General features: G+C 36.9%; 1 protein-coding gene across 1 annotated transcript in view; it reads right to left on the reverse strand.

Moving 5' to 3' along the window:
• Positions 1-7,399: 7,399 nt before the first annotated feature.
• LOC121416264 (dimethylglycine dehydrogenase, mitochondrial-like) overlaps positions 7,400-20,668 on the reverse strand; it is a 35,986-nt gene continuing 22,717 nt past the window's right edge. The window contains exons 12-14 of the mRNA XM_041609779.1: positions 12,585-12,742; positions 11,622-11,816; positions 7,400-10,688 (exon numbers count right to left, since the gene is read on the reverse strand). Coding sequence (XP_041465713.1) covers positions 10,479-10,688; positions 11,622-11,816; positions 12,585-12,742 — 563 coding nt within the window. The 3' untranslated portion in view covers positions 7,400-10,478. The remainder of the gene's footprint in view (positions 10,689-11,621; positions 11,817-12,584; positions 12,743-20,668) is intronic.

Genomic DNA, 20,668 nt, shown 5'->3' on the forward strand with positions numbered 1-20,668 from the left:
TTGTTAATGTATGATGCGCTTATTAGATTGATGGTATCGTGAATGTTTTATATCTTCTCTGTTAAAATTTCCATTATTTATCTGTATTATGTTTTTGTGTTTCCACGATTGTGTTTTTTTCTACGATTATGTAAGTTTTTTTCTTGAACATTCTGTATGTTTTTTTACTGTGCTTGGTGGTATCAAAGTTTTGTTGTCATTGACAAGAAGAACATTATGGACCAGGGAGGCCTGATAGACTTGGAAAAAACAATCAGTGAATATGGTCAAAATTTTCATGGACCAAACTTAATATTGTAATCATGCTGTTATTTATTTTTATGGATCATGAGAAGCATGTAACTTTTGCATTTAGATTCAACCTTGTCTTTTGAACACACTTTATGCTATTGTCAGTATGTATGATTTTCTTTAGCTTTCAATCGATCTGTGAGTTGTTCTCAGAGTGCCATACACAATTGCACATTGATCTAGAGATGGTTATTTGGAAAGGGTCAGTATCGCAATTTTGATAGCCCATATTTTGAAGTCGGGTATAACTTAGACCATGGTTTAACTCAGGGCTAAAATTATGGGAAGCCAAACATGTCAAAACAATTTTACATGGTATTCTTCTCATGTTCACTGTGCTCTTTCCTAATGTTTTATTGGTGAAGACAATTATCTAATTTATCCTTCCCATATAGTGAAAAATGATTTGAGAATCAAATGAGCTGATTGGTTGTTCCTTTACTTTTAGAGATTTCTTTCACTATTGGCTTTCCATTGTTAAACCACAACTTTATACCAGAGTTTGAATTAAACCCGACTTCAGAATACGGGCAATCAAGTCAATATTAGAGTCCTGGATAGCTTGAGTAATGTGGGCCTTCTGATTGGTCAGATAATACCATGTGACTGGAAACTGTTGTCCTGTCCTACAGTGGCTAGGTGCAGAGAGTGTTTCATGAAAGGACTTGTCAAACGTTTTATCCGACAAGTCCCATTTTATCCGACAGTTACCATAGGAACAGTGCCTCACAGCCAATCAAAATCATGGAAAGATGTCAGATCTGACAACTTGTCGGGGGAAAATATTGATGAAACGCTGGTGTCAACATGAGTAGATGTGCTATGTGAATACACCTTGTACATCAATATAAATTTAGTGTACATAAAAACATAGGAATATGATATTATGATTTATCATGACTTGTAAGAATTGTACTCTGTATTGTTCATCTGCATGTTGTAGTGTATATTTACTATATCTTCACGTGTCCAATATATGATAGTTATATATGTATTTATGCTCTTTGTCTGTTGGAATCTACTTTGTGTGAATGGGTCCTTTCTATGCAATGCCAGTGGTATATATTCTGCTACTGATGGCTAATTAAGATATGACTTGTAAGATTGTGAATTCAAAGAAATAGATTAAGATCACAAATAGATTGTCACTTGCAGGCATTGATAATACAAATAAAAGAGATGGCCATTGCACATTCATCACTAAATTTTGGTCATAAAGAAATGTTTGAAGATTATAATGTTAGTGTTTTTAGTTGTTTTTTTTTCACTTGTATAACAATTATGCTTGTTTAGGAAATGCCTAATTAATGTAGTATCTGCATTTTAAGAGAGGGACAACTCAAATTTTTGTCTGCATTTTCATCTCCTATCCTATGTGTTGTTTATAAATTATTGATTACTGTACAGTGTAGATTGTGAATTAGAAATTGATTATTAATCTTAAAAACTAACTGCAAACTTGGTGCTAGTAGTAATAATCATGCCATAGTATTTAAGTAAATGCATGCTGATATATTGTTACATATTAATACCTGTATCCGTATGATAATGAAGTTGAGTGTTTATTGTGCCTTTTATTACTGAAGTGGCATTGGTCAAAGTTCTTCTCCTTATTGTTTGCTTACATTTTATGTCGATCTTCCTAACATTAACTGATAATTACGATATAAATAATGTTAGTTTTAATGTGTTGTCACAAAATAATAGCATTAGTAGCCAATAAGTTGCATTTTTGTACATATCCATGTACGTATATTGATGTAATTTAGTGTAAAAACTCATGGGAAAATTCAAAAGGTTTAAGAATTTGTGAAAGGGAAATAATGTGTGCCATATCTGCTCAAAACATGTCAATAAACTGTTTCTAATGTGTAGAATTCTTATAAGCAGCTTTCTTGTAGATATTCAAATAAACTCTTATTTTGATAGGAGTTGTATGATGATGTGGTTGATTATCATTTTTCCATACCAGTTTGTATTGAAATCAAATTTATCGAATTTCTACCAAAATCATTAAAATAGAAGTGTTTGAAATTGGTATGTATATGAATATCATGAAGTGGCTGATTACAGAAGTATGATTGAATATCAATGTTATCCCTTTCAAAAAAAAAAAAAAAAATGTATGCATCCACACATCAATCTATGGCAGTCTTTTCATAGCTCTGTACTGTCTTTGTAAATTTTTACACAATTTGATAAACCATACAATAACCAAATAAATAGAATGTGTTGATGATTGCTAATTATTCAATGAAAGGAAGCAAAAAAATAAAACATTCTTAAAAAGAGTAAAATATATTGGTAATTTACATTATATGAAGTATTGTCAGACATATCTCTCTGCAGGATGAATGTATAACTTTGGCAAATATGATTTAGCAAAAAATATGAAAATTATTTAAAATTCTGTTGATATATGTTTTTTTAAGTGCAGCATACCTCTACACAAAGAAAACATATATGTGCAGGATGAAGACTTGATATAATGTGTATTGGGGGACAAATCATGAAGCTTTTTTGCATTGACTTGAAAATCACTTGCACTGTTGTCTTAGGAATACAAAATTGGCCAAAGGTTTTTCAAGGTTATGATCATGTTTCATATGTAATCTGTACATACATGTAAATGTTTATTAGAAAATATAGTTATATTTCATAGTATTTTGATAATTATTTATCATTATGTTGACACTTACAACTCGATAGGGTAGCATTAAGTCATGATAGCTTGAATTTTCTCCAAAGATACATATAATATACAAATAGCGAATAGGCATGAGTGCGATGGTGCGAGATTTCGCATGAGGTGAAAGAAAGATGCTCTATTCAATGAAGCATTAGCCGAGTTGAATAGAGCGTTTTTCTTTCACCGAATGCGAAATCTCGCTCCATTGCACGAATAAGAATATTCGCTATTTGTGTTGTACAACGCCTCGGAATCTAGTGAAAAAATGAAAAAGCAAGACTTTTTCTCTGCAGTAATCTATGAAAAGGGAGCAAAAATATTGAGAGCAAAAAGCAAAATCCCACAAGCGCACATGATCTTGGACAGCATTGCGCATATTTAGCCAGCGAGCTGTACACGCATTGTCGCCTTATTTTTAATCAAAATCAAATCGCATTGTGACGTCACCTCCTAAAGCCGTGCAATGATACATTTTGGACGGTACATTTTGGATGGACGTTTTGTGTGCAACGGTACGAATTTATGACATTCAGCCTCCCATTTGCTCGCGTACAACAAACTAAGTAGGCGTTGTACAAAAGGGAATGATCTACCATGCTAACTTCTCATGAAACCTTGATTTAATAGGATATAACTGTAGGTATTTCATATTGATGGAGTAATTCTTTTTTAATCATTATCAGGCCCAAAATGCTTGCCTGTTGGTTTATGTAATTTCACATTGATTTCCAATCTTATAAAAAAAAATCTTCCATAAGTTTTTACTGCACATGAATTCCTGTTATACACTGTGCTGTATGTAAAAAATGGTCATCTAAATTTAAAGGGTTAATTTTACAGATTATTGAATCAGATCAATTTTATCAGATCAGATTATTTAATTAGATAAACCAGAATATGAAAGAGCAACTCCCCACCTTTCCCTAGGAACATCACTTGCATCTCTAACACCATTCATGTCTCAAGTAATTGATGCTGAAGTCATCAGGTTCAAATTCCATTTTTTCAAGTTCTAGCAAGCTTTAGCTATGCTGGGATGAAATTTTCACCGTTGCCTTTCTTTGACAAGGGTCGTGGGAACTTGAAAAAAAAATTTATTCTTTGTTCATGAAAGTGAAGCTTAATAGTTTTTTTACTGACTGATTTGCTTTCATTCACTTCACTGATTTTACCAAAACTTAAAAAAATGGATTCCGTAGCTGTTGTCTGTTTAAATGATTATCTGTGTGCCAGTGGTAAAAGAAAGGCATCAATGAAATGCTGAAGAGTTGATCTTTCTTATTCTGGCAAAATGAAATTAGAGTAATGAATTATCTTTGAATATTGGCTCTCGAGAATCTTGAGAATCCTTTCATTTTGATACACACTCCATGTGTGGCACATAGTGTATTACAAAGCCAAAGAATCCAAGCAGTATTTCATGCAAACCCTGTCAGTTATCCATATCGATGTAATTTAATCAAAGCAAGCCTCAAGTGATTTCAAAGCAAAGGCAGCCATTTTCATAACATTAATGTAAGAATTGAATATAGAAAGCATGCTACAAGCTAGAGACGAGCTTGGCAGCTAGCTTGTGGCTTGTTTGAGAGTATGTAACATGCATAAAAGTTTTTTTAATGATCTATTAATAATCATTTGCTGTTCAGTATTTGTTGAGATGTCAGCTATTTACTACTAACTTGTGCTACGTTATGCCAATGTAAAAGAATATCTTAAAATCAATTGTAACTCTTAGGTAAAAAGGTTTGACTAAGATTGATGTTGATTTTATCCTTGACATCACAGAACACCAGGTTTAAAAACATGGATGTATAATTTGATCAAGAGTCCTATGGAGGGTTTTATTAAATTGTCCTTTATGAAAGAAAATGAGTGTATCAATTATTTTAATATTATATGACACCTAGATAGATCATCATCATTTGAATGTTTGATATCGATCATTCAGCCCATTTACAATGACATCATGAACCAGACAATTTTGTCCATTTCACGCCCGCACAGAGACTGCAGGCCATGAAGCAGGCACCACTCGTGTTGTGCATGTTGTATGTACGCGACAATCAACAGACCAAGCTCGCATCGCATGAGCGTATTTTTGCTTCGAAATTCTAAAATTTTATATGAAAAAATCTATCTTGGGGTGTCATATAAACCAAATAATGCTTTTCTCTTCATTTGTGAAATGGACTGAATACTTACCGGTAATTCCGTGAAAGATAAAATGAATGATCCATTCCACTCGGCTATGCCTCGTTGAATGGATCATTTTATCTTTCACCTCATGAAGTATTCTGTCCATTGCACATTCATTATTTTCATAATAATAAGAGACCGAGGAACGTGTATACTTCCAATGCAATGTGAGTGACTATGTTCTTCAAATATTCTTCAGATATAAATGCTAACTCTTTTATGCATACATTGTAAAGCCAGTGCAATGCTAACAGTTTTGAATGAATAATAAAGAAAGGCATATGATATTATGAATAGCTTTTGCTTCTATTTGTAGTCTTTCAGGTCAGATAATCATGTAGTTAAGAAACTGTACGTCCTCAATGAGTGACCGTTGGAAGGGTCACTGATCAAAGATGACAATTTCTTAATTCCTGAAATGATTTGCATGTTTTTGATAGTCAGGGGTTAGTGTAAATATGACGAGAATGACAATTCCATAAAGTACATAGATCTACAATCAACTCCTTATATGTGAGGCCTTCCTGAAATGTTTTCTGTTCTATGGCTAAAAAACTATGACATATGCAATTTATGTAGTGAAGTAAGAAGAGAGAAAAATAGGGGTCAGATTTGTAAAGTGTTTGAATAGTCATGATTGGAAAGAAGAAAATTGAAGAGAAAATGAAACACATGGCAGCAAAGGAGATAGAAGGCATTAAACTTTATTTTGGATACAGTTATGTGAAGGAATGCTGTAAATTCCAGGCTTGTAATTTCATGGAGGTGGTAGACATTGAAACCTTTTTTGAAAATTAATGTAAATTATTTAAATGCAAGATAATAATAATTGCATTTATACAGCCCTTCATACATTGTTTCTAAGAACTTTACATTTATTCATAAATGAAGTGACACCATGTTCCCTGTTTTACACTCCAAAATATATTTTTTTCGCACCTACATTACATTTATTCATAAATGAAGTGACACCATGTTCCCTGTTTTACACTCCTAAATATATTTTTTTCGCACCTCACGTAGGTTGCGTGAAACTCCCGAGTTGCAATTAACTTTGATGAATCTCTAGTCAACCTTATTTATTTTATTTACGTATTTACTTTTCAAAGCTCTTGCTGTGAAGGACATCAAGCACTCTATACAAGGATAGAATTCTCGAAGTATTGTTTTATTTCCATTGTTTTTCACCAGCAGCAAGAAGAAGTACTTCAAATTTCTACTTGGTTCCATGAATATACATATAGTATAGTTAGTCAAAACAAATTGATGAATACAAATTGGACTGAACTGAGTGGTTTTTATTCCTTCCTTTTATTCATAGAAAATAAAACATTGTTATTTGATAACGTACATGTACAACAGCTGATGAGTGATTTAAGTTGCATGAATTTCCTCGACAAAATATAATTAAAAGATATCAGTCATACATGTCAAAATCACATGATTACAAAACAATATCTGACAGCATTTTACTCTCTTTTTAACGAGATGTATATTCCACAACCTACCCCCAATAAATTCCCCTTAATATTGTTCATGTAGAGTAAGGCTGATCATGGAGGAGAAATCTAAAGCTTCCCAAAGCAATTAAAACCTGATGAATCACATCTTACAATGCATTACACCATGTGAGGTTTATAGTCCTTTAAGGACTTTATCCAATGTCACAAAAAAATATCCGGTAACCCCCCCCCCCCCTCTCTCTCTCTTTTACATTAAAACAAGAGTACCGTTCAGCATGTTATTACTTTATGCATGATTAAATCATTGCAAGTCAAAAGTGATATCCAATCACCCTAAATCACATCGAATAAGATTAAAGTTTAGAATTGACTTGTGAAAGACAATTAATTTATTAGAAGTCGTGTAGATATAACAAGGTCAGTTTTGATCAATATTGTTAAAATTCACTTAGAAACATTCTTTCATGATTTCTGCCAATACAAGAAAAAAATAGAAAGATGGAAGAGCAAGATTGAGTTGAAAATATGTTGATTTTTTTGCAATATGTTACAAAATAGTTTTTTTAAATGTTATCATTTTTGAGCAAGCGTCCAGCTGAATCGGATACCGGCACTATACAAGAAACCATCATCATCATCAAATTTTATCATGTCTTGCCTCAATCCGTTTTGCTATTGTTATGCAATACTCTTATTTTACCATATCTCAGCTACTGTACAATTGTCTGGGCAAATACTCATCTGACCAAACTTAAATGCTTCTACTGACCAAACTTAAATGCTTCTACATTTTGTAACAGAGGGTTGTCAGAATAATTACACCTTCTTATTGTCAAACCCATTCTAGTCCACTATTTAAACAATTCAACATCTTCAATGTGAACCAGTTAAATGACTATGAGAGTGCAATACTCGTATATTAAACAAGTGAACACTGAACTCCCTAAATATTTATCTGATATGTTTATAAAGAAAAGTGCAATTCATACTTACAATGCCACAGATGGAATGTGTAACAGAATTTGCTTTTTATTCTTAGGTTGCTTTCATGTGACCTCATAAGCTAGAATCACAAACATGAATCATGATTCATACACAAACATAAATCATATTAACTGCAGAATCAGGGTTTAATCAGCCCTCTCTCCAACAAGCGTGCATCGTAGTGCACAGTTTGACCCATAAATTATAGGTCAACTCCAATGTGGGTTTAATGGTATATAAAAAAATGAATATTTAGGAGTGCGGTAGACAGAATACCTCATGAGGTGAAAGATGGAATGATCCATTCAACGAGGCATAGCCGAGTCATTTCATCTTTCACCGAATAAAGTATTATGTCCAGTGCACGAATGAAAAGAAATTCATTATTTGATTTATATGAAGCCTATAAGAATTATACAAAGCCATCTTTCAGCACACATGACTCTCATAGAAGTTTTAAAATTTTTGCAGCAAGACCTCTTTGGTTGTTTTTAACAGCTGCACCCAATATCAATTCACTGTCCACACCAACAGGTATTTACATATCGTTTAATGCTGTTTTATTTTGAACTTCATGTTTAATTTTCTTAAAATTAAAATTGAAACAAAATGAATTGAATATCAATATTGGCTCAATATTCTCATCTGTATTCAAACAGAATAAAATGATATACAAAACATTCGTAACAAGCAAAAAAATTAAATAAGGAATTAAAATAAACAGTATTCTGAAAGTTCACTAATGGCGTGTTCCAACAAGAAATGTCTCAAGCTGTGTCTTGGCATTAAGATGTATCATGTAATGACAATAATTATACATACTAATCTGTCAAAGTCAAATGACTTGGAATCTCTAAAATCTGTTCAATTTTGAAGATGCAAATAACACATGCACTATGCATATCCTGGGAGGGGGGGTAACAAAGAGACATGCGCTCGATATTTACAGTTTTTGCACACGGTCTGCCAAACTTACATGCATTAAGTTACGTTTGATTGACTGTTTGTTATGTTTCAGGGCCCTGATCTGCAAAATTGCTTCAACTTTGGCAAATAACTTCTAGAAGATCAACTGGTTTGGCACTTAATTGGCAGTAGTAAAAAATTAATGATGTAGTTTCTCATATGTTAAAATAATAAAGAAGAAAAGGAAAAGGAAAAAGATTCAAAATGAGTAAATACTGAAGTTGTCATCTTTGGTATGAATATCATCAACATGAATCCACGTATCACTATGTGCCTGAGTATAAATGTAGAAGATGACGCTCACGTCCTGACATGCTCTACAAGCAATTAAGAAAACGCTTTCCAATTATATAAAACTAAATAGGTATATCATTATTTGATATCGAAAGATCAGAAATAAGTAAAGCTTACAGAATAAAACCTGACTTACAGTACAAAAAGTGTCAATTTTATTGTACATGTGCACTGTCTCACTTCACTTTTCTTCGAAAGTAATCTGATCTTTCAAGAACTAATTACTTACATTTGTATTTATCACAAAAATATGGAAATTGAACACCTGAAATACAAAGTAAAATACCTTTTACTTGTTTCTAAAACATGATATGAAATGAAAATGAAATGATATGAAAATATACGGATGAAATATTTTAAAATTAATCTTTGGTATTTAAGAGAGGCAAGCAAATAAACAATCCCTCTTTCTCTCCTTCTTTCTCTCGCTCTCTCTCTCCCTCTCGTCGAATAATCAGTGGAATTTCAACATTACAACATATTATTGGAAAAGGTCTGGAAGAATTATATAATATTGACTAGCCTTAAGGGGAACATCAAATATATGATGATGATCTACAGCATTTATATTGCACCATATTTCTGTTAAAAACATTTATAGGAGCAGGCTCATCTAATCAAGCTAATTATTACATATCTGCTGAAATTAGTGAGTTTTGAGAGACGATTTGAAGAATTCAATGTTGTCAATATATTGCCCACAACAGAATTGTATTGACCAGAGTCTTTAGACGAGGTCAATATATTTGATGTTCCTAAAAGAAGAGCCAGTCAATATTTTTATTGTTATTATTAGTTACAGCTGATAATTCAGGCTATTATTTGGAACAATCTATTTTCCTCTTAGCTTGTCACTTCTTCTGACTCCAGATTATTTATGAACTTGAAGAAGTAATTCTGGCTATTCAATTGTGACGTAATTGTAACCGCCAAGCAGCACATTCTATAATTAATGTTGCGCACATACACTTATTGCTTACAAATCTTGCGCTTTGGCTTATTTAGCTGTAAATACACGTATCAAGCACTGTATAGAGCGAGCGAACGGTGCATTATCTACACTACATTACTCTACAAAGTAAATCCAACCAGTTTTGCGAATACTGCCCGCTGCTGAATTCAGTATATATGTAAAGGCAGGAGAAAGCCTGAAAGAGAAAAAATATGTTATGATATTGACGGCTGCAAAAGCAGAGAATGCACAATATGGAGAATTATTGTCCCAGGAAAACATTTTGTATAGTGTAATAATACTACATTTTTACTCTTGATCTTTCTCATAAAATGCATAATTTTCCTGGCAATAACAAGGCAGTTCATTTTAAGATTGGATAACGTCACTTGCACAGATAGAAATAGTTACAAATGTTATTTTGGTATTTTAGTTGCTTTTTTGATATGATACAGAATTGCATATTACCCAAAAAGAATTTCTGCAATTCAACTCTTTGATTGTTAGACATTTCATAAAGTATGTCTACATAATTTTTTTCTGATAATAAGTAACAAGGCAGCTCAGTTTTTGATACAAAAAAATATATGAAAATAGTTCGTTTTGATTGTCATTAGCTCAGATTTTCATGAGCTTAGTGGAATCAACTAGAACGCTGTTTCTGCTCCTGTTTCCTCCTAACAGGCTCAGTTAATACCAGAGGCTCCTGTATTACTGTAGCAGGCCATTTGGTACCAAGCAGCTCAACCTCGACCTTTGTCCCTACATCCTGGAGGCTCATGGGAAGGTATGCATATGCGATGGGTTGGTTCAAATGATAGCTGAAACATCCTGATGTAGTATTACCAACAACCTGGATGAATAGAAATGGGAACAAACATGTGTTTTTCGATTACTTTGGAATTACCGTCAGCTTAAAACTACCTTCATCATGTTTTGGGGGTTCTTTTTACCATATTCAGTCTGACAGTACATTTTCAGATTGAGAGGTTACAATAAACTATAAAAGGTACAAAATTTAGAATTCTGAATTCTATATTTTCATTCTATACATGGAAAAACAGTGCAATCCTTCTAAAATTTTTCCTACAATATTACTGTTCAACTCAAAGAAAAATTAATAATAATAATAATAATAAAGTACATTTCTTAAATCCGCATAACACCTACAGGTCTCTATGCGCGAGTGACTAAAGCACTTTAACAATCCAGCTATTATTATTATCTAAAGACAAAACTTGATACATTTAAAGGTTTGATTATGGTTATTTACTAGAATGCACTCTCATTTTGTTCAAAGAGTGAAGATAGATATGGGGTATCTCACTTATTTGAGGAAAGGGACCTCATTCATGTGTTAAGTTGTGCAAATATACAAACAGCTCTATGAAACAGCCGCCAGGAATATAATAGCCAATTTTTATAAAGCGCTTTTCCCAGAATGGCCCAAATCGCGTTACAGCATACTATCACCCCGGTCATTGAATTCTTTTCAATCAAGCACGAAAAGCGCACAATTTCTACTCCCTGGGGAGCATTCCTTGCATTCGTCGCAGCCACATTATGGCGCTGGCAAAATCAAACATACAATATCTTTCGCATCCTAACGGGTACCCATTTAGCACCTGGGTCGAGAGTGGCAAAGTGTGGATTAACACCTTGCCAAAGGACGCTAGACCGCGGTGGGATTCGAACACACGACTCTCTGTTCACAAGGCGAGAGTCAGAACCACTACACCACGGCTCTTCCACGAATATTCAATGTAAGAAGGTTCTATATACATACCTTGCCATCTAGCCAGATGGTCTCATTGCCTTCTGGGTCGACATCGTCCGCATCGACCTTTAGGAGCATCACCTTCCTTGATAAACCATCATCTTTGATCTTCTGGACAGCATCCTTACCAATGAATGATGCAGGTTTATTGAGTTTGATGAATGGAGATAAACCAGCCTCTAGAGGATTGTTGTCAGTTAACATCTAGTATCAAAATGATTTTTTTTTAAACATGATATGAGTAGCTGTCCAGTTAGCAAGAGATGAAATGTTTTAAACATTTCCATTTTTTTTTAAAGTAAAAAATGCTCTTTTCTTTATTAATAGCTGGTGTGATAAAAAAAAATACCTCACAATTTTGACTTCCAAGGAAACCTTTAACATGTTATCTATGAATGACTGATCAATTGCTAAGTTTTTTTACGACACTATCAACAATCACTGATGCACTAAAAAAAAGTTGTTGGGTTGATAGAAATATTCAAGAATGGAAACAACTTTTGTCTGTCTAGGATTATTGGTTTGATATGAATAAGAATTACCATATGACTTCTTAATATCTCAGTATGGTTTAGCAAGAAAAACATTGTATCGTCTCATTTGACCCAAACACATCAGTCATCCATTTTTTTCTCTGTACCTTTTGAAAACTGGTGCAATTCAGCACTCTGCAAGCTGGATAAAGAATTTTATACACTGCTTTATTGTAGTTATTGTTATAATCATTAAAGCATGATGTACTTTCAATGAGGAAACCCAAACAGTTATAGAAAAGATGTTTGACTCATTGCTGTGAACCATTCATACATGTAGCTTGGGTTATCCAGACATTACTGCTCTGAGCACATAAATATGCAAAATATATGTTGGTGTATCAGCTTTATATGTATGACTTCTATTTCTTGCTCTGTTCCCTCCAGAGAGAGGACAGATTAGGAGGAAGAGGAGAGAGATTGAGATGTAACATCTTACCTCCGATCCCCATCCACGGAATCCCTTTTCAATCCTGAGTACATTCATGGTATACAGACCAAAGTCACCTACACCAAACGGTTCACCAGCTCGTAGTAAGGCTTGGTAGAGTTCCGCTGTGTCTGATCGAGCATGATATAACTCCCACCCAAGCTCACCTGTTATCAAGTCAGAAGAGAGAATAATTTTTAGGAAGAAATATATCGTGCTTTTTCATGAAGTTTTCTCTAAAAACAGCGCTAAAAAAATTGCACATGAAAAGTGGAACCTATGAAAAAAAAAATTGCCAGTGCATGCGCATCATCATCATCATCACCATCACAATGCGACTGTAAGTCTATTTAGTGTTAACCCCTAGTAACCATTCAGCTTGTATATAATAAAAGGAATTTGGGTGGTTGACTCTTGTCATAGTCCCAGAGTCAATCAACTGTATCTTTAAGTAAGTGATCAAACCCGCTGGGGTGTAAGGATTAGAATTTTACTTTGACTTCTTGACAAGCTTAGGTCATGAGCATTGGGTCATTTAACTTGATATATTTAGTTAAGTTCAATGGGGCTCTAAAATTCTATAGATGTTTGTTTCTATGTATGAGAGGAAAAGATTGTTGAGAATGTTTGAGATGGGAGTTTTGAATAGGTGAAATTAAAGCTTGGATAGTTAAGTAGTTTTAATTGGATATGTTCAGCGTGGAAGAGTAAAGCAGAGGAATATTGAGAATGTTAATGACTTTGTCTTTGTGAGAGTCAAGATGGAGTGGTGTTTGAGTAAAAGCAAATCAGAAATCGTTTGATTCTCGGGAGAGGAAGACCCTTCCACATTTGGTCTTAACTCGGAGTGTGAGGGTGTGGTTCTCGTAGGCCATTACTTTGGGTGTATGTTGCAGGCTGTGTAGTGCAGGCACAGCGGAGTCTTAATCCCCATCGTTGGCAGGCTGGATCCAGGCAGCACAGGCCAGGTAAAGCCACCACATCTGCCCTCATCTCACCAGGCACGACTGTTCCAAAGAACTGGACGAGCTGGGCTCGTACTTCATCTTGAACTCAGAGTTCGTGACTTGTGATTCATCGTAGCAATCTTCGTACTGTGGCTCTCAGCCCTCATCATTTCGTCCGCGAATCTGGACTGGCTTTTCGTCGAGAGTTCGCTCGCTTTACTTCGCGCCGTCGAAGCCACCGCAGTTCGCTCTTAGACGACTATATTCATCGGACCAACGATAGTCATTGACGATGTCGAAGGGGTCCTTATTCTGAACTATTTAAATTATAAACAGATTCGATATACTACGGTCCAGTGTAGGTATTCATCCAAGTATAAACCCTCTTTTGATGAAACTTAATTGGTGGAATTAATAACCAAAAATATTGTCATGTTTGGATGCCAAATTATTAGGCCTTGATTAAATATAAATAAATCACTCTCATTAGATACCTATTGCAACATATTCAGTATAGGTTAATTCATGCTGATGTTAACTGCTGAATACAGTTTGATGTTATGTTGATATGCATGTGATTCATGATTTAATTCTGATTATTCAATTTCTTTAATTATATGTACATTTATAGAGCTGGTCGCTCTGAATTAAATTTATGTTACATATAGATATTGAATGATTGTGTGGTTATTGCAAGTGGTAACTACTTTCATTTCAAACAGAACCAAATCTATTACCAGACTGGGAATTTCAGTCCCAAGATCTGACATTTTGGCGACCACGAAGGGACTCTCTTGTCCATTTGATAGGTTAGGTTAATAATGAAATGATTGTTATCATTGATTGTAATTATACTTGTATGTAGATCTGATAATGATATTTTGATCTCTTTTCCATTTGGTTGTTCTTACAAAGTTGTTGTAGGTCCAAGGTTGTAGAAGACAGTGGTGCATGTGGAGGTCAGGGCAAGGAGGCTTTACTGCGTGTACGCCTGTACGTGCCAGTGCTGTGTGCATCGAGACTTCATTGCGCTGCGTAAACTGTCTGCATATGGTAAGTTTGTAACTAAACCTGTGGAGTGGCCTACAGTATGGAGAGAGACAAGTTCATTGCACAAGGAGAGAAGTTTGGTTTAGAGGGTGATAAATTGAGAGCATATGTTGATGGATGTGTGCGAGAAGCTAGAGATGAAAGAGCAGCAGCAAGGAGTGCTGAGGTTGCAGCTAGGAATGCCGAGGATGAAGCTAGGAAAAAAGAATCAGAGTTATTAGATAAACAGATTAAACTTGAAGAGTTAAGGAAAAATAATGGGACAGAAAATGTTTCACGTGCAGGGCATTCACATAAGCCTAGTATTCCGCCCCTCCCTGTTTTTCAAGAAGGAAAGGATGACTTAGATAGTTATTTGTCTAGATTTGAGAAACACGCCATAATTGTGGGTTGGGATAGGTCAGTATGGGCACCTGCATTGTGTGCGTTGATGTCAGGTAAGGCTCTTGATATAATTGCGAGACTTACAGTGTCCCAGGCTCAGGAGTATGAAACAGTAAAATCCTCACTTCTTAAAGGGTATGATCTTACAGAAGAAGGGTATAGGACTAAGTTCAGGTACGCTAAACTCAATAATGGTGAGACCTATGTGCAGTACGCTTGCAGGATTGAGAAGTATCTCAATCACTGGATTGAGCTAAGCTCTTATGATGACAATATGGAAGGTCTGAAGAGTTTGCTCATCCAGGAGCAAGTATATAATTCATGTGGAAAAGAATTATTGATGTTCATTAAGGAACGTCACCCCTGTAATCTGTCGGAAGTTCTAAATCTAGCTGATCAATTCAATGAAGCCCATGCAGATATGAGAATAAGGAGAATGAATAAAGCCCATCAGTCCAGTTCTAAAAATGGAAATTCTAATGTGAATAAGAGTAATAACAATGCAATTAGTCACACTAAGGCTGAAAAACCAGGTAAGTCCAAATTTGATGACAAGAAGTGTTTCAATTGTAATAAATTTGGACATATCTCTTTTAATTGTCCAAACAAGAAAGGTCATCGAGAGATGGGAGCCAGTGTTGTCGTAGGCAGGTCAGCAGAAGACACATCAGCTGGAGATGATGCTGCAGCAGGACCTACTGACACTAGAGAGATGGCCGGACACTTCAACCACAAGAGTTTGAGTCTAATCGTGCAGGAGAATCTCACAGAAGATGGAAGCGGAGTGAAGTTGGCATCTGGTGACACTCTACCGGTACTATCGGCAGTGGCGAGTGGATCAGAAGTGGAGATGCCAGTCGTCGATGGATTGGTGAATGGGAAGCCCGTGGATGTTCTTCGCGACAGTGGTTGCACAACAGTCATCGTCCGATATGAGTTGGTGCGTGAAGAGCAGTTCTTTGGAGATAGGCTGACGTGTTTGCTCGTCGACCGGACGCTGAGAAACTTCCGACGTGCCAAAATCGACATAGATACTCCATACTTCAAGGGTAAGGTAGAAGCTCTATGTGTACCAACCCCCGTTTATGATCTTGTATTAGGTAATATTCCTGGAGCGAGGCAACCAGCTGATCCAGACGGAGACTGGACGCCAGGAGATCATCAAGGCAGTGCAGTGGAGACAAGAGGGCAGAAGCGGCAGGCGGGACGGACAAGGCCTCCTCTTCCTGTACCCAAGCCACTAGAGGACATTGTGTCAGTGGATAATCTCATCCAGGCCCAGAAGGAAGACAGCTCGTTGGATGCCTCTAGGAAAGCCGCTGAGAAAGGAGAAAAGAAGATAAGTAAGGGTGGAAATTCATCTTGCTTTTTCTTTAAGAAGGATGTACTCTATAGGGAATACATGGATGCAACCCCAGGGTCAGATGTTCTGTTACAAGTTGTCGTGCCCACCAAGTTCAGAAATCAAGTCTTAAAACTGGCTCATGAGTCAATTCTAGGTGGTCATCTAGGGAATAAGAAGACCTGTGAAAAGATCTTGATGCATTTCTTCTGGCCAGGTATGCATGCAGATGTAGTCCGGTATTGTCGGTCATGTGGGCCATGTCAACGTACTTCGCCGAAGGGAAAGGTCACGAAGGTACCTCTGGGATCAACCCCTCTCATCGATGAACCTTTCAGACGTGTGGCGATGGACTTGGTTGGACCGATAGAGCCGGCAAGTAGTAAAGGTAACCGATTCATACTAACTGTTGTAGATTATGCTACTCGTTACCCAGAAGCAGTTGCGCTTCGCCGTATTGACGCACAGACGGTTGCGGAGGCACTGATGGACATCTACTCCAGGGTAGGGATACCACGAGAGGTGTTGACAGACCGTGGCAGCCAATTCACATCAGAGCTGATGAAGGAAGTGAGTCGTCTACTCTCCATCCGGCAGATGACTACTACACCCTATCATCCTGCTTGCAATGGGCTAGTTGAACGCTTCAATGGTACCTTGAAGTCCATGCTCCGCAAAATGTGTGAAGAAAGACCCAAGGATTGGGAAAGGTATCTTAACCCCCTCTTGTTTGCTTACAGAGATTCAGTGCAGGAGAGCACAGGCTTCTCACCCTTTGAACTCCTGTATGGGAGAGCAGTTCGAGGCCCTCTTGCTATTCTTCAAGAGCTCTGGACGGGTGAGGTTGACGAGCCAGATACCAAGACTACTTACCAATACGTACTGGATCTGAAGGAGAGGCTGGAGTCGACGTGTCAACTTGCCCAGCAGAATCTCAGCAAATCAGCGGAGATATACAGAAGACAGTACAACAAGAAAGCCAAGGAGCGAAAATTTGAAGTCGACGACGAAGTTCTTCTTCTACTTCCAAGCGACAACAACAAGTTGTTGATGCACTGGAAAGGACCTTTCAAGGTGGTGCAGAAGGTAGGACCTCTCGACTACAAAATCGATTTGGACGGGAAGACGAAGACATTTCACGCAAACCTTCTGAAGAAATATTACAGGAGAGAAGAGGTAAGTGCGGGAGTGTTTGATGTTGTTTGTGTCTCTGTAGTGGACGAGGACGTATCCCAGGATTGTGAAGGAGAGAGTGAAGATGTGGACCCTTCGGTAAGAAAAGACATTCTTCATCTCCCTAATCTTAACCCTACAGAATCACTCAACGATGTGCAAATCAGTCCACAACTGGATGATGACCAGCAAGAGAAAGTCAACTCTCTTTTACATGAGTATGAAGAAGTCTTGACAGATATGCCGGGATCGACAAACCTAGGTAAGCACGACATTAAACTTGTCACTAAGGAGCCCATTAAGAGTAAGCCGTATCCATTGCCACATGCTCTGCGAGGTAAGGTGAACGAAGAGGTTCAAAAGATGATGGATTTAGGGATAGTGGAACCGTCCAATTCCCCTTACGCATCCCCTGTTGTTATGGTAAAAAAGAAAGATGGGTCTATTAGGTTTTGTTGTGATTATCGCAAATTAAACCAAGTCACCATAACTGATGCAGAACCAATTCCCGATCAGGAAGAAATATTTGCTAAATTGTCTAGGGCCAAGTATTTCACTAAAATTGATTTAACCAAAGGTTATTGGCAGGTACCCCTAACAGAAGAAGCCAAGGAGTTGACGGCATTTGTGACACCAGAAGGTTTGTACCAATTTCGAAGCATGCCTTTTGGGCTAGTTAACGCTCCAGCAAGTTTTAGTCGGATTATGAGAGATCTACTCCGTGGATTGAAGTATGTAGACAACTTCATTGATGATATTTTGATTCACACGGTAAGTTTTGAGGAACATTTGGATACCATCCGGGAGGTATTCGAGAGACTGAAGAAGGCCAACTTGACGGCCAGACCAACGAAGTGTACAATCGGATGTGTAAGTATCGAATTTCTTGGTCATCGAGTAGGTCAAGGAGAGCTTCGGCCAGTGCAAGACAAAGTCAAAGCAGTGCAAGAAGCTCAAAGACCGAAGACCAAAAAGCAACTTCGATCCTTTCTAGGTCTTGTAGGTTATTACAGGCGATTCATTCCGAATTTTGCAGCCATAGCAGTACCCTTGACTGATCGAACGAAGAAGGGGGAACCACTTCTCGTGAAATGGGGAGATGCAGAAGAGGCAGCCTTCAATACCTTGAAGACGAAGCTCGCTAGAGAACCCATCCTCCATCTTCCAGACCTAGATCACCCTTTCATCTTGAGGACCGATGCTTCAGATAATGGCCTCGGGGCAATCTTGCTTCAGGAAACAGAAGGTAAGAAGTTTCCGATCGCCTATGCCAGCAAGAAGCTACTTCCAAGAGAGCAAGGCTACTCAGTCATGGAACGTGAGTGCTTAGCGGTTGTATGGGGAGTTCTGAAGTTTGAACCGTATCTCTATGGCAAGCACTTCCACCTAGAAACGGATCACCAACCTCTGAAATGTATTGCCAAGTCGAAGGTGGCAAACGCAAGGATCCTGAGATGGGCTCTGCTACTACAGCCGTTCCGGTTCACCATCACAGCGATCAAAAGTGTAGAGAACGTCGGTGCAGACTACCTAAGTAGGATACCGGATAATGATTCTACATGAAGCAGAAACCAGGATGAGTGTTTTTGGTTTTCTTGTAAATACATTTATATTTGTATATATATATTAATTGTTTGATTTTCCTTCCAGGTTCGGAGAAACTCACTCCAAAAATTATAGAAATTTCTTGAAGGAAGGGGAGATATGTCACAATGCGACTGTAAGTCTATTTAGTGTTAACCCCTAGTAACCATTCAGCTTGTATATAATAAAAGGAATTTGGGTGGTTGACTCTTGTCATAGTCCCAGAGTCAATCAACTGTATCTTTAAGTAAGTGATCAAACCCGCTGGGGTGTAAGGATTAGAATTTTACTTTGACTTCTTGACAAGCTTAGGTCATGAGCATTGGGTCATTTAACTTGATATATTTAGTTAAGTTCAATGGGGCTCTAAAATTCTATAGATGTTTGTTTCTATGTATGAGAGGAAAAGATTGTTGAGAATGTTTGAGATGGGAGTTTTGAATAGGTGAAATTAAAGCTTGGATAGTTAAGTAGTTTTAATTGGATATGTTCAGCGTGGAAGAGTAAAGCAGAGGAATATTGAGAATGTTAATGACTTTGTCTTTGTGAGAGTCAAGATGGAGTGGTGTTTGAGTAAAAGCAAATCAGAAATCGTTTGATTCTCGGGAGAGGAAGACCCTTCCACATTTGGTCTTAACTCGGAGTGTGAGGGTGTGGTTCTCGTAGGCCATTACTTTGGGTGTATGTTGCAGGCTGTGTAGTGCAGGCACAGCGGAGTCTTAATCCCCATCGTTGGCAGGCTGGATCCAGGCAGCACAGGCCAGGTAAAGCCACCACATCTGCCCTCATCTCACCAGGCACGACTGTTCCAAAGAACTGGACGAGCTGGGCTCGTACTTCATCTTGAACTCAGAGTTCGTGACTTGTGATTCATCGTAGCAATCTTCGTACTGTGGCTCTCAACCCTCATCATTTCGTCCGCGAATCTGGACTGGCTTTTCGTCGAGAGTTCGCTCGCTTTACTTCGCGTCGTCGAAGCCACCGCAGTTCGCTCTTAGACGACTATATTCATCGGACCAACGATAGTCATTGACGATGTCGAAGGGGTCCTTATTCTGAACTATTTAAATTATAAACAGATTCGATATACTACGGTCCAGTGTAGGTATTCATCCAAGTATAAACCCTCTTTTGATGAAACTTAATTGGTGGAATTAATAACCAAAAATATTGTCATGTTTGGATGCCAAATTATTAGGCCTTGATTAAATATAAATAAATCACTCTCATTAGATACCTATTGCAACATATTCAGTATAGGTTAATTCATGCTGATGTTAACTGCTGAATACAGTTTGATGTTATGTTGATATGCATGTGATTCATGATTTAATTCTGATTATTCAATTTCTTTAATTATATGTACATTTATAGAGCTGGTCGCTCTGAATTAAATTTATGTTACATATAGATATTGAATGATTGTGTGGTTATTGCAAGTGGTAACTACTTTCATTTCAAACAGAACCAAATCTATTACCAGACTGGGAATTTCAGTCCCAAGATCTGACAATCACCATCATCATCATCAACACCACCATCATTAACATCACCATCATCCTCATCGTCATCATTAACATCATCATCATCACAATCATCGACATCACCATCAT

Source organism: Lytechinus variegatus, chromosome 5 (assembly GCF_018143015.1).
Source record: "Lytechinus variegatus isolate NC3 chromosome 5, Lvar_3.0, whole genome shotgun sequence".
NCBI classification, from domain to species: domain Eukaryota; kingdom Metazoa; phylum Echinodermata; class Echinoidea; order Temnopleuroida; family Toxopneustidae; genus Lytechinus; species Lytechinus variegatus.